Here is a 14,507-nt window from a genome sequence, read left to right on the forward strand (position 1 = left end):
TGCAGCAAGGTTTGTGACAAACATGGTTTAATCATTCCTATTGTCCAACTGTTTAAAAGTCAGTCTATTAAATCAACCATAAATAGCAATAAAAAGGCATTAAAAAAGTCCCAAACCAAAGAAATCAATTTAGTATTGAAACTTAATTTATGGCAGTCCCACTTCAGTGCACACACTAGCTCCTGCATGTTTTTTTAAACTCATTGTAGGCACATGCTCACCCTATATACAAAAGTCCCCCAACAAAGTCATGATGCACTGCACATACCCTACAAACAAGAGATTTTCAGATGACCTCACATAATTACATGTTAAACTTACAGATGGTGGACAGGAACATACATTGGCTCACTCACTGTACATATGTACTCAAAGCTTTAGCAGAATAAGAATATACACAATATATACATGTAATTCACACAGTAAAACAGTCCTCAACATCTGCTATTTTGTAGGGCTATGCATTTCTTCTATTAAAATTCCACACATGGAACCATCTCTGTGCCAGCTCCTCTTCATAAGCAATAGGATCACTTCAAGGTAAATTAGTTCTTCATGTATATGTAACAGAAACAGCAAAAGCTCAGCCTCTAGTCATCACTGTCACTCCCAGACTCACTCAACTGCAAGTCATTTCCTATGGAAAACAAAAACCAACAAAACACAACAAGTGAGTAGGCGTCAATTCACATTTCATGGCAATCAAACCAAAGAACAGTCACATTTACATTGGAAGATTTAAGTAAGAATAACACATGAAATGAATGCAAACATCATCTGTGATTTAATTGAACTGCCCAAGAACATCAAGAGCTGCATGGGGCTAATAGCTGGATTCAGGCCAAACCAAGCATCCTTGTCTCCAGAGCCACCAAAGGTGCTCCCTGGTGGGACAACAGCCCTCTCCATGCTAACAGCTGCAGAAAACATTCCACAGCCTCCACCCACCAAAGCTCCCATATATGGCTCTAGGACAAGGCATTGGGGAATTCCTCGGCTTTCTTTACCCTTTAAAAACAGATTTTTTTTTGTGTAAGGCCATTTGGGTAGCCAAGGCAAGGCCCCCACATGTCAAAAAACCAAAAGGGCTGTTAAAGCCATCACAACTCAAGGCTGAACGAAGCTGACACGTGCTGTGAAGGTAAAGGCTGCCCTCCAAAGTGCACAGATTGGATGAAAGGCCAGGATATGGATCAAACCTACTGGCTCTGATCCTGTTTTGCAGAGCAGTCGTGATTTGGTGAGATGGAGGGGATAAAAAGGGGCAAGAATCATGCTTGTGTTCTGATAATTGAACCTAACTCTTCCAGCATTCTCCCATTGCCCTCCCCTCAAAACAGCTGCAGGGCATCTATTCAATAGGCATAGAGACAAGACACGGGAGACAAGGACTTGGGTTAGGGGTGATTCTCCTACAGCAAAAGTATTTCAAATCCAAAGGCAAAAGCACTGCATGAAGAGAGGAGCTACCCTGGTAGTTCCCAGATTCTCCTGCAGTCAGAAGCTTCAGATCATTAAACCCATGCAGTACTGTGGTCGAGGAGAAGCAGGGAGGAGGCTGCTCACAACCAGAAACAGGGAAATGGGCACAGTCCTAATGACTTTGTTGAACTTTGGATTTCATTTAGTCCTTCATTACTGGCAGCAAGACTGACAGGTCTCTAAGTTTTCTAGCAGGGCTTTTTGGTGGGGTCTGTACAATATACTTATCTTCTCAAAGCTGGAAACCAATTCCCTATGAATGGGTGCCAAGAGATGTGTGCAAATATGCCTCAGGAGGAATTAAGAACAATTTATGGCAATTGCACATTCAATATTCTAACTCCACCGAGTTGGAATATACCTGATGTAGCATAAGGAAAGAGCAACACCCAGGCACACCATGTCCCCAGAGAGAGTCTCATGGGACAGAACTATGCTTTAAAAATGTTCCTGACACTTCTTAAAGGGTGAAGTCAGCTTGTACTGATTCAATGCTTGCAACACCATAGCTGCAATATTTTAACAAAATTTTCATTTAAATTTCCCTTCAAAACATGATATTTGTGAAAATACAGCTGAGACCAACACAATAAATCTGCTGACAAAGCAATACTGAAGACCACAGAGACTGCACTTAGGAACCCAGGACAGCCTTGAGCCATTTACAGTTTTTTACAGACCTTTAACTAACAATGTGTCAACCCCGCTATTTCCATTTAATCTGTGTATTCACATGAAAATAATTCCCATCCTCCAGTACACCAGACCCTCCCACACCAGTGGCTACTTGGAGGCCTGAATCAAGACCCAACAGGGACAATGGGGATCACTGCACTGATTCCCACAGGCTCTCCACACCTTCAGACAAGTCCCAGCCCCCTGTTCATACAATCTGCCCACATATTTGAGCTAGTGCAGCTCCCTGGAACTACTATTTGGCAAAAGGCATTTCATGAAGTTAGCCTATCATGCTAAGTAAATGAGTGGCCATAATCAGCTTTCACGGTGGTAAGACACAAGCATTTACTTACGGAGCGTGTTCATGAGCTGATTGCTTCCCTGTGGCCTGCTGGTGCCATTAGCAACAGCATTCCTGTTGTTGTACTGCTGGTGTGGTGGCTGGGAAGGGGAAACGTGTGCTGGCTCTTCCCCCTCGCTGCTGGAGCTTTCATCTTCACTCCCAGATGAGCTCTCTGAATCCGATGAGCTGCTTCCACTGCTGCTGCTCATCTGCTCAATAATTTCAACCTCTGCTCTCAGTTCTGAAATAAAAAGGAATTCATCTGGTTGATACCACAAAATACAGGGCCCCATGGAATTTTGGAAAGAATGTGCAAATGCGATGGTTTTGTCAAGTATAGTTTATCACACCAAAATATCTCACATGAAAGGAAAGGGAAACAAAAAAAATCCTGAAAACTTTTTTACTTATTGCTATAGCTAAATTTTAAAAAACAACAGCATAGGTTACTATCATCAAACCTTCAGTCCCACAATTATTCTTCATATACTTCACACTCCTGAAAGCACTTTCAGCTTCCTTATTTCTGACAGGCTATGGTCTACATACAAAGTAAGTACATCAGCTGATCACGGAAATCTAAATCTGAACTGTTAGATGCTGGTGATATTTAGGCTTTTGGAAAACACAAAAAATGGTGTGTTGGGGGGTGGGTACATGGACATGGGCAAATGATTACAACAGAAACTGCCTTGACTTCAGATAATGTATGAAACTGCTTCAGCACAGTCACACAGCCTACTGTAAACAAACTTCAGAAGCAGATGGATGACAGCAAGTAACTTTGCAGTAGGACAGGTGAGAACAGCTGAGAATTTTCACATACTGGAGGGTGGCAAAAATACCATAACCTGCTACAGAGCTTACAAGTAGCCAGGAAATAACGAAACTACTCTGAAACTAGGAAGGTATACAACTCAAGACACTGCCCACTTTAGGATTTCCAGTGCAAAGAAACACTGGAACACCAGGACAGCACCACAACAGCCTCATCAGCAACAGCTAGTGCTGGCTGAATGACTGGTTACTAAAGAGATATTAAGGTGTGTCACCCCAAATGATACAATATTGTCAAATTTGTCATAATTATAAGTGGCTTAAACACTAGTAGAGGACAACTCCTTTGTATCCACCCACAAGGCTGAGTATCTAATGACTCAGTTCATCTTGGCAGGTTTCCAGGAAAGAACAACATCCACAGATATATTAAGCATGGGATGTGAAACCCTCAAAATTCAGGCTTTTGTTGTGCTAGCAGCAGTACTATACCCACAGGGCTAGAACTCAGCGCTTGCCCTGGAAACTCACAGACTAAAGGACAAGAATGAAAGAAGGGGGAGATGAGGTATTATCAACCCTACCTAATAAGTGGAGAACTGATGCCAGGAGTAATTCATGTTAGGTCAGATGTGTGTCACGAGTTCCTTTTTAATAAGACTCATTTTCCTTGGGCTAAAAAATAGCCCAATAAAAATAAAAGAGTAACAGCTAAAGTTTCCTAAACTTTAGTAGAGAACTTTAGAAGTCTAAAATAAAAAGTAACAGCTAAGTTTTCGGCCTCCGCAATATTTGCTGGAGAGAATTCCTCTAGCTTAGCATGTATCAGTTTGAGAAATTGTGTTTTCTCTTGCCAGATTTAAAATCACTATTTTTCACTTTCAAGGTTTAGAGCTCAATTTCAAGTGCTTTGGTTACACTCCAGCTGGGTATTTCAGGATAGCAGTGCTGTTTCTCCAATTTATTTCCTACATCTAGATCCCTGCCTATACCATCTGTGCTCTCTGTGGTTTACCAGTATGCCAGGTAAACCCTACTCTTTCAGCTTGAAGACTTAGTATGAGAGACCATTGGAAGAGAAAGAAAATATGATTCAACAGAATCATATATTGATTCAACTGGCCAACAGCAGATAGTACTTTGTACTGTAATATCTTTCTACCTTATTGCCTTTCAACACAGTCTTGCAGGCTTTAAAAATACATTTCAGGCCTAGAATCTGATACACAAACAAATGAGCACTTGTGAATCACTGTTCTCAGCCTACTCATGTTGAGGCTTTCAAATTATAAATGTTCCTTGTATTTAAGGCTAGGAAATTAATAGGGGAAATCTAAAGGAAAGGTAACCAGGAATAAGGGTACTTTCTCTTTAAAATGCCCAGGTTTAAACTTTTTCCCCCCCAGCTTAATGATGTAAAATTTCTACATTCTTCTAGTGATGGAGTAGTTAGTTGCAAATTACAGTGATTATAATACATTGTTAGAATATCCTGGATTGCAGCAAGCACAATCACCTATCACAATCCATAGTGCAAAAAGATCCAACAGACAAGTCTAACACAGGACAAGTGCCTGAGAATTACACATGTATACCTACAGAGCTGGAGTCTGTGGCTGGAATGGAAGAATGTTGGCACAGTGTCTGAGAACACAGAACCCATATGTAAAACAGAGTGAAGAAGGTGAGGTGATCTTAGGCATTGGTAGTGAGAGGGAAAGTTAAAACAAAACCACACTGCAAACAACTAGGAAAAAAAAAAACAAAAACAAAACTAAGCAAGAAGTGTGGACTCAATGCAGTAGGTGAGGAGATCACTGAAGGAAGTGGTGCTGTCTGATCAATGGGAAAGGAAGATTAGCCTGGCCAATTTTAAACAGAATTGGAGATTAGTGTGAGACTGAAGAATGGGAACTTTTTGCTGGGGAAGCAGAAAACTAAGAGACCATAAAAGACATTTGGTTATGAGAAAGGAATGAGAGAATGCCTTGGAAGTAGTGCTAAAGCCTGCTACGCTGAACAGAGGCAAGAAAAGGCAAAACAGAACCAGTATCACAAGCTTCAAGGACTGGGATGTTAAGGCTGTTATCAGTGACACTGGTCACAGGTAGAAACTTGGTCAGAGCTCATCTTCTAATCAACTTCTGCCTCACAGGCTGACAGCTTCCCCTCAGATCTCTGTTGTCTCTCAGTCCTTGAGCCCAGAATTTTAAACATCTTGTCTGAGCAGATGAAAGAAAAGCAATTGTTTCCACTAATGTTCTGGTGGCTGCTGCAACATGAGAAGTCTGTCAAGAGAAATTCAGCAGGACCACGAAGGAATTCTCTTGAAAACACTCTTGTCTCACACTGTCAGTGACTAAGCCAATGACATCAAAGCCTTATAGGAAAATCACAGCTGCTTTACAATGGTTCAATTTTGCATTTTCCCATTTGACTGCTATGCTTAGTACAGCTATAGGTACTGAAGACGTGGGTTAAACATTTCCTCATGGTGCTTCCATTAAAATAGCTGTGTGTCTATGTGCACAGATATTCTAAGCTGAACAAGGAAAGATTTGACCTTTCCTAGACATTTCTGCACCATAAGATCAAACACCTCATGTCGATGAGCCTTTGCAGTCTGAAAGATGACAAGAGTCAGGATGTGCAGCAGTTACTTTTAAAAAAGCTTTCCATACAGTACAGTTTTGAGCACTTGCCTTAATTGAGTCTACATCATCTGAAAAGGCTGACACTGCTTTGGGAACCTTAACTTCTCTACATTTCATGTTACAGCTGTAAGATTTCTTTCAAGAAGACAAAATGACCGTTTTACACTGGCGGGCAATGCAGGTTTTAGAGTAAAAAAAATAAATTCAAGGTCAGAAATCATTATCCAAACAGAACAGCCTTTCTCAATAGGGCTGTCTTCTGTATATATTCAGTATCAAACACCATAAGAGTGTTTTACTGTTCCTACTTCTCTCAATTCCAATAGGTTGTGCAGATTTTTTAACTAAAGCCTTCACCTCAGACTGCAAGAATACAAAGAACTGCCACAGAAAAGTCATTTAACTTTAGGGAGGGTTAAGTTTGAATGCCTATAGCAGAACACTTACTGGTAATAATAGAATGCAAGGTGGAGAAATCAACTTGATACTGGCACCCTGAGCATGTGGAGATGGCAGCTAGAAGAGGCAGTATTTTATACTGATGTGCAGAAAACTTGACTGAGGTGTTCTTGAGAGACAAACAGTGCTATGGCATAATCTTCACATTCCACAGCTACAGTCCAGGTAAATAAAATCTGCTCAGATTTTTAAGCACTGAGTCTTCAAACCTGAAATATGATTCTGTGGGTTTTTTTCTCAAATGTTGTAACCGTGTCAATATTATTGCATGCTGTAATTTTTCAATATTATTGACATATATCAATATGTTGCATGCTGCAATTATGTCAATGCTGTTGAAAACATTTCTGCTATGATCAAATTGGTCTGATAAATGTCAATTATTTTGTGCAAATAAATGGCTGTATTGTGGTATATGTGTGCAAATGTTCACAGCTTAGTGAGACATCATCAGATGTAGCTGAGTGTTCAAAAGAACAAGCTCCTACTCTCTCCTATGCTCCCTTCAGGCACAAGGACAACATAGAAGCTTGAAGAAGAAAGGATTCCACTTGTGCAAAACCCTCAACACAGCCTCCCAAAAGCCTCTGTCCATGAAGGAAGGGAGTGGTTCAATTCCCAGATGCTCTGACTCTGTCCTCAGACACTGCTGTTTGGACAGCTGTGTACTGGGACAGAACTGACCCACCTGAAAGTTCATTTCCAGCTCATCTGTAAGGGAGGGGTGAAAATGCACAGCTGAGGGTACCAGGGAAAGCAGAAACCTGCACTGAGGTTACCTTAAAACTACTGTGAAACATCATGAAGGCTGTGTCTCACCATACCCTTCAGTAGGGCATACTGGAAGCAAGAGGGTGTCAAAGTTCCAGAGATCCTTTCAAGAAGGTCCTTTGGGAATTTTAAATTCTGTGCTGTGTTCATGAAACAAAATCCACAGAATTTCAGCTTTCTGTTTATCTTTCTTTCATACAGAGGAAGTACTTCAACAAAACTAAAACTACTACTTGAATGGAAAGAACACATGCTCCTCAGAACTTACAAGTCTGTGTTAATAAAAACACGCATTAAGGGAAGATAACAGGATAAGGCAGACTACCTTACAGCTTTTACAGCTTGTCATTGCCTATATTTCATTGTGGAATGGTGCCATTTTAATTCTACCTTTTTAAAGTAAGTTCTTATGATATAAATGGTTTATCAATGCTGACACTCTAGATCATCAGTGCTGGAAAGGGTTATAGACTATAAGCAAAAACACCCCTGCCCAGGCTTTTGGCTCTTCTGGGGCTTTGTACAACTCCCCCTATAAAGTACCAAATTAAAGTCCTATTTTTAGTAGAACTCAGGTGCTCTAACTCTTGATTTTGGAAACAAAACCGCACAGGTTATTTATTTGCAGGTACTTTCATATCAAATATTATCAGGTGGCAAAAATATATTAGGATAGCTCTGAACAACGTGACTTATACTTTAGACCACTAGAAAATGATCTTTTAGAATAGATGTCACCCCAGACAAATGTAATTATTTTACTGTAATACAACCTTTACAAATTGCTGTATGTATACAAAAGAGTGCCCCAAAGGTTAAGTAAATTATTAAACCCTACAGGAAAAGACATTTAAAATCCACAACTGATTTAAATTTAAAAAACTGATATATCACCTATTATAATTTTCCTTACCTATTATACAGAAAATAAAAATAACAATGCAGCTAACAGAATCTCTCAGAGGTTGATTCTGGCTGCTGACCAGCATCCAAGTATTGAAAACACTACTGCTGCAGAAAAGTGAGACCAGTCAGCACCTATGCAAACACACAGCTTAGCAGCAAAAGTGTCACCTAGTGATTACCATGAACTGAAAAACTACCCTGCTGAGTAATTAACTTCATCTGGGCAATTAACATAGGCGAAGTCTCCAGACAAAAATAGCTATATGGGACAGAGAAAAAAGAGAAAGAAACCCAGAAAAAAAAAAAGCAGACAGAAAGAACAAGCTTAAAATAAAATAACTGTGTCTGGTGTCAGTGCCAGAGAACCACCAAACAAAACTTTAACGTCTTCTTTATCCTGACTGTATTATCCACAGCAAAAACAGGTATCACATCAGTAGCAAAACAAGGGCATGGGCAAAGAATGTGCATCCTACCCACAGCAGAACACTAAGACAAAGCTCTGCCTAAGCAGAAGAGTGAGCTGAGCCAATCATTCCTTTAGGGTACTTTTTAAATAGAAGTTTAGCAGCCATAAGGCATGTGTGTCAAAGCTGCAAAGGAGTGGTTGTGGAAGAGGCTAAGCTGCAGGTTTGTTCACTCTCTCATTCCTCCCCTACCAGCAGTGCTTGGCATGGTGCAAGCTTGTCTTGTACTGGGATCTCAGCTGCCTAGCCCCTCCATCCCCCAGCCTCACTCAGTGCAGGGTAATGTTCTCCAAGTGACTTGACTGTAACGAGACCTTGGACCATTACACTTTGTTATTGCTGCTGTGGTGGCCTAAGACACCCCTGCAATTGGTCCAGCACTGAGCTACAGGTTTCTAAATTCACATTAATTTTTTTTCTTTTTTCCCAAACAGAGAAATAGTTTGGAAGAGAGAAAATTACCCAGAAAGAGAAGTTTTCTCACTCCAGAGAAGATGGCAATATAAAGATCTATTCTAGTAGAAGAGAATAAATAATCAGTATACTAAGATGAATAAAGAAACAAGATATAAAGAAGTCAATACAGGTATCAAGTACCATCTTTTAATCCCTGAATGTTTTTAGAAATTGCACAGTCATCGTTTTTATTATAAAGAAGAAAGACAAAGAAACTACAAACCCTTCTTTACCTCTCTTAATATCGTCCAGCTGGGGCTCTGGTGAAGGATTATCCTTCAAAGGAGAAGTTTTAGGTCCAACTGCTGGCTTGGTTGGGGCTCTGAACTGTGAAGGAGGCTGAGATGCTCGGGCAGACTGTTGCTCTATTCGGGCTTGGATCTTACTGCTGCCCTCTGCTCTGAAGAAACAACCAGACACATTTAGTGGTACTGTGCAACTATGTCCAGCTTTTTCAATATCCTTGTGCTAATGCTTCATCTGTGACTTCCTTTTGTACAGATCTCTAATTTGTTTTACAAAGATGAAGACTGAATTACAGCTTTCTGTATGCAACACTTACTTTCAGTAACAAAGAAACATTTACAACTACACTGCAACACTCTTACAAAATGTATTTTCAAATCCAGATGTGGTTCAGTGATGCCAAATTCTCTACTTGAACAACAATGAAGGTTTTAATTTAGCAATTAGCAGTTGTATTTTTAAAAAAAGAATGATCAATCATAGTAATTTAAAATAACTACAAATCCATTCACAACGAAATCCTGCTTAGAACAGTCGCAGCAAAAGAAACAATTTTCTCAGTTGCAATTAAATAATCTCAAACTGAACTCTCTTAGAGGTCAACTTGGCTAGAGTAATCACTCTTACTGCTAAATACAGCATACAAGTATTTAATTCCTGGGTTGTATCCATTTGCTGTTAGCCCTTCCAAACAGTTTAAGCTGTTTCCTTAGTGGAAAATAGTCTCCAGAATAACACTATGCCAATCTGTTCAGTTCAAACCAGGTATTTCTGCCTTTTACTGAACTTCTGATGTGATTGAGACTGCAGAACAGCCAATACCCTTGGCAGAAAAAGAAACCCAAAAAACCAACCACAAACCCAAAGTAGGTTCCTTTACAGTACACCATAATAAGGTTAAAGGGTGTGGTGTATTTATTGCATAACAGCAAGGCCTTTGGGGTTAAGGCTTTGTGCAGCACAGAAACAGCTTGTGGATATGAGAGCTCAGTTTCTGTTCTAGGAGGGTCCCAGCTCAGCAGTGTTACACTTTGTGTCTGGAAACTGATCCCATAATGTGAGATAAGTTAAAGTAGCCCATGTTGAACGTCCTGGGGATTCACCTAAACCACCTGTGGTACCAGAGCTGGTACATGCAGCATTTACTGGGATATCTCTGTGCTTCAGTGAGCTCTAGATTCAGTCTCACACAGAACCCCCTCTTCATTCACCAGTGATGTGCAGCTGTTGGATACCACATTAATGCAGCTTAAAGTTTATCTACAGCAGAAGAGAGGAGTTGGCAAGATACTCACTGCATCAAGTGGATGGTAAAAGTCAAAGATTTCCAGCATTAATTATGCTCATGGAACTACAGATGGTTTTATGTGGATTAAGTTCACTTACTCCCCTGTGAATGCCATCAAGGTATTAACACTAAAAGCCCTGTTCCCACAGAGTGCCAACAGGTCGTTAAAGATCAGAGTAGTCATGGAAAATAAAAGGTACTTCTGATCTAGAAAATCAATGACTTTGCAAAGCACTGCTCATCAAAACAGGGACCCCCAAATTTTTTACTACCTGAGAAAATTTTAAGTATTTTTACCTACATGGGACTCAAGACTCAGTGTAACCAAACATCTCACAGAACTCAGGCCCTCCTGCACTTATTTGCTCCCTTCTGACTTAAGCTTCACCCAGACAAAGTCCAGCAGAACTGAAATTGGGAATTCAAATCTCATCTGTGATGTGCTCATATCCACTGGACAAGACGAATACTACATGGATGAGTTTTCACATCACTGACTCAGAGGAGTGTTACAGTCCATTTATTTTGCACTCAAGGTGTTCCTGGCAAACACCCAGCAGCTGCAACCCACATTTCTAGTAGTTTTAGCAGCTAAGGGTTCTATACTGTAACAAAGTGTTTTTTAATGTAAAACTTCTAAACTTATTTAAGAGTCTTTTCTTCACAAGACATTCAAATGACTGCTTCCTCTTTATGTGTCAACCTGTGGTGCAGTGATGCTGAAAGATCCAGACACTTCAGGTACTTGCAGAGCAGTAGGACTGGTAAAAACTTTCCAGCTGCATACTTTGTAGAAATTGTGCAGCAGTATTGGGTCAGAAAGGATTTCTGGCTTCATCAATTCTTCTAGGTAAAACACCATAACCATTATTTCTACAGCTCTGCCCACCTTCACCAGCTGCAGGCTTTGTACTTGTGTTCCACTTAATATATTGCTTATCCAATATGGGAATGAGTGTTCCTTGTTCCCTAAGATTATGTTATTGAAACATCGTGACTCCCACAGGAAGCTGCAGGGAACAAACCTAGAAAGTCCAATAATCTTTTTGGCAGACTAATATTTTCATGGTGTTTTTTGGCTAACTAGAGATTCTTGAAACACATCCCATCGTTCAGCCAGCATCTAAAGCCTCAAAACATCACAGGTGTTTCACTGCAAACTATAATTATGTCATTTCAGCTGTGGAGAATTTGCAAATTCTTTACTCTTGGATTCACACTCCTATTTGCATTTTTAGGCATGATAATTGGCCATGTAAAGCTAAGGTTTGGTAATTAAACATCACTACAAAATAAGAGAGTTCTGTTTCAAAACCCAGTCTTAATATGAAACTTCAGCAATAATTAATCCCATCAATTAACCCTGTCCCCAGCTTTACCTTGTTTTCTTGACTTGAATGCTGCTACTAAGTTTTTCCAGCACATATTCCCCGGTGTCATGATTGATAATAAGCACACAGTCCTTCTGATACGGCCTTTTATTTCCTTTAAAGACAGTCATTGGTGGAGTTGAACCCTGGTACAAAGAAAGAGCACATATTTGGTTATATTACTCTGTCCAAAAATTTATGAATACTAAGAGGAAAGAATGTATATTTTGTTCTGAAAAAGAGGCTCAGAACTTAATGTTTACTGCCTACAGAAAATATTCATTCATGAAGAGAGAAATACAGAGAAAATGTGCAGTAGATCAGACATTTCCTCATAGCAATATTATGCCTTTCATCATTTTAAGTGTCCCTGTTGTGACAAAACATCTTCGCCATGGCTGCCTTTATTTACAGTTCTCATTCCCAAAATGGCAGCGTAACTAAATTTGCATAGCTGTCCCTGACAAGTATCAGAAATCTTCTTGATGTTTCTGCCCTGGAAATCATGGGTTTGGATAAGAAATAAAGTTCTAATTATTTGTGCAGCAGAACTATATCCCAAGGAAATATGCGGTCAATTGAAAAATAATTTAAACTGCACTGTGTATTTTACATAAATATATATGGCAGTATCTTCACAGTGGATTACAAGCAATTGTCACTTACAAACTAAGTAAGAGGAGCTGCCTTCTCCAAAGTCAGATTAGCATGCATATGCCCATGCAATTATACTGAAATGTCTTCTCAAAGGCAAATGGGGTATTTTGATGCCTTCCAGAAAGTCCCCAAGTCCACACAATGCTACACAGAGCCTTAAAACTCTAAAGGCTTAGACTGGGAAACAAAAAAGACAAGAAACTCCTGTGGTGGTGCACACTGGCTAACTGGTAATGCTGAGATCATGCTCAGCTGTACTGCATCCTTGCACAGCCTGGCCCATACACTGGTTTTGACATTACAGCCAGCTGAACCCGTGGTTTATCTGCACATAACAGCATGGATACACACCTGGCCATGACAAAAAGCTGTTACTCAAGGGGTTATGTTCTCAACTATGAAACATTCTCAGGCTTCTCTGTAATGTGTAGATGCTGTATAAAAGAATGTAGATTTTAAAAATAAATGTTTATTTATAGGCACCTTTGCACGTACTGTAGGAAAGCAACCGAAATCAGGGAGCAAATGAAAAAACCCTGCACTCTCCTATATATTATTCTGAGTAGCAAAAATGAACAATCACATTTTAGCTACTCTGAAAGCAATTCCTATTCTCCATGTTGTTCACAGATAGAATATATTTGAATTTAAAATAGGTTTTGAACAGTAAGTGTGAAAAATCTGAGTTCTTAACAAAGACACAGTAAGAGAGATTCAGAAATACAATTCAGAAAGGGTGTCTCAAGAAAGTCTAGTCTTCAAAGGCATGTTACATTTTTATCATCCCTACATTTAAGAGAGGAAAGCAACATTTGAGAGTAAAGCTTAAAGTCAAATCCTGCTTGCTGTTGACATCTAAGCCATGAAAGGTATAGTGCACAAAGGTAATGAAAATTGATCAAAGTTTGTTGGCTATCATTCTGCTACCCAGAAGCCTCCTAAAGCAGCAAAGACTGTGATTTTGGCTAAATAATAAGTAGAAGTGTAAGTGCTCAACAAATTAAGTCCCATTCTTCTACTTAAAATGAAATGTTTAGGGTTTATGTTGGTGCCTAAGTCACAGTGGCTTACAGATTTTGCTGATTACAGGACAGAATTGTTTTCACGTGTGAGGGTTTTTTGCCTGACAGAGTTCAAGAAGCTCTTGGACAATGCTCTCAGGCACATGATGTAATTCTTGGGATTGTTCTGTGCAGGGTTCGGAGCTGGATTTTGATGATCCTTGTGGGAATCCTTCCAATTCATGATAGTCTATGATCTTCTTCTGTAGTACTCTAACAAGCAGAAATTTTCCCTTCCCCAATCCAAATTGTTTTTCAGTTATTGAAGTCACTAAATCCACATGCAGAAATAGTACTTCAATTTATCCAAGCTGCAAGAGACACCAAAATATTTCCACCAAACAAATTATCAGAGATATTCTCAGGGATTAGGCAATTTCAAAAAGAAAACCTCAACTCAGAATTTGAATGCTATCCAATTGTTGGACAACTGGGAAGCAAAGCAGCATCCAAGAAATTCAGTGAAACTTGTCAGGATGAAACAATCTCAAAACCTCTCATTCTTTTCCAGTATGCCAAGTGTTTTCCAGCTCTCTGTCCAGAACACAGGCAGCACTGCCTTGGAACAACATACATAGAGTGCCTTGGCTGCCTCAGCCTTTGCAGCATTCCATAAACTCAAGGCCCCTCATACTGAGGGGAAGATAATCAAATTAAGCTCCTCAGTACAGAGATTTGAAAAGGAGCATTACAAGTGATGCTGCTCAACCCAAAAAAACCAATGAGCAACTCTCTTTCCAACTAATCCAAGATGAATGCTGTTGTTAGTTGTGCTGTTACCTGCTCTCCAATAGCACTACCATGCTCACCATTTCTACAGACAAAAACTCACATAAAGGAGTGTGTGACCTCCTGCAGCACTGAAGGTGACCAAAGCCATATATTGAACAGG

At 39.8% G+C, this 14,507-nt stretch overlaps 1 protein-coding gene across 1 annotated transcript in view; it reads right to left on the minus strand.

The window, feature by feature from the left end:
* EAF1 (ELL associated factor 1) overlaps positions 1-14,507 on the minus strand; it is a 19,070-nt gene continuing 4,563 nt past the window's right edge. Inside the window, exons 3-6 of the mRNA XM_064704758.1 lie at positions 11,907-12,043; positions 9,227-9,393; positions 2,514-2,744; positions 1-637 (exon numbers count right to left, since the gene is read on the minus strand). Coding sequence (XP_064560828.1) covers positions 591-637; positions 2,514-2,744; positions 9,227-9,393; positions 11,907-12,043 — 582 coding nt within the window. The 3' untranslated portion in view covers positions 1-590. The remainder of the gene's footprint in view (positions 638-2,513; positions 2,745-9,226; positions 9,394-11,906; positions 12,044-14,507) is intronic.

This window comes from Zonotrichia leucophrys, chromosome 2 (assembly GCF_028769735.1).
Source record: "Zonotrichia leucophrys gambelii isolate GWCS_2022_RI chromosome 2, RI_Zleu_2.0, whole genome shotgun sequence".
NCBI lineage: Eukaryota > Metazoa > Chordata > Aves > Passeriformes > Passerellidae > Zonotrichia > Zonotrichia leucophrys.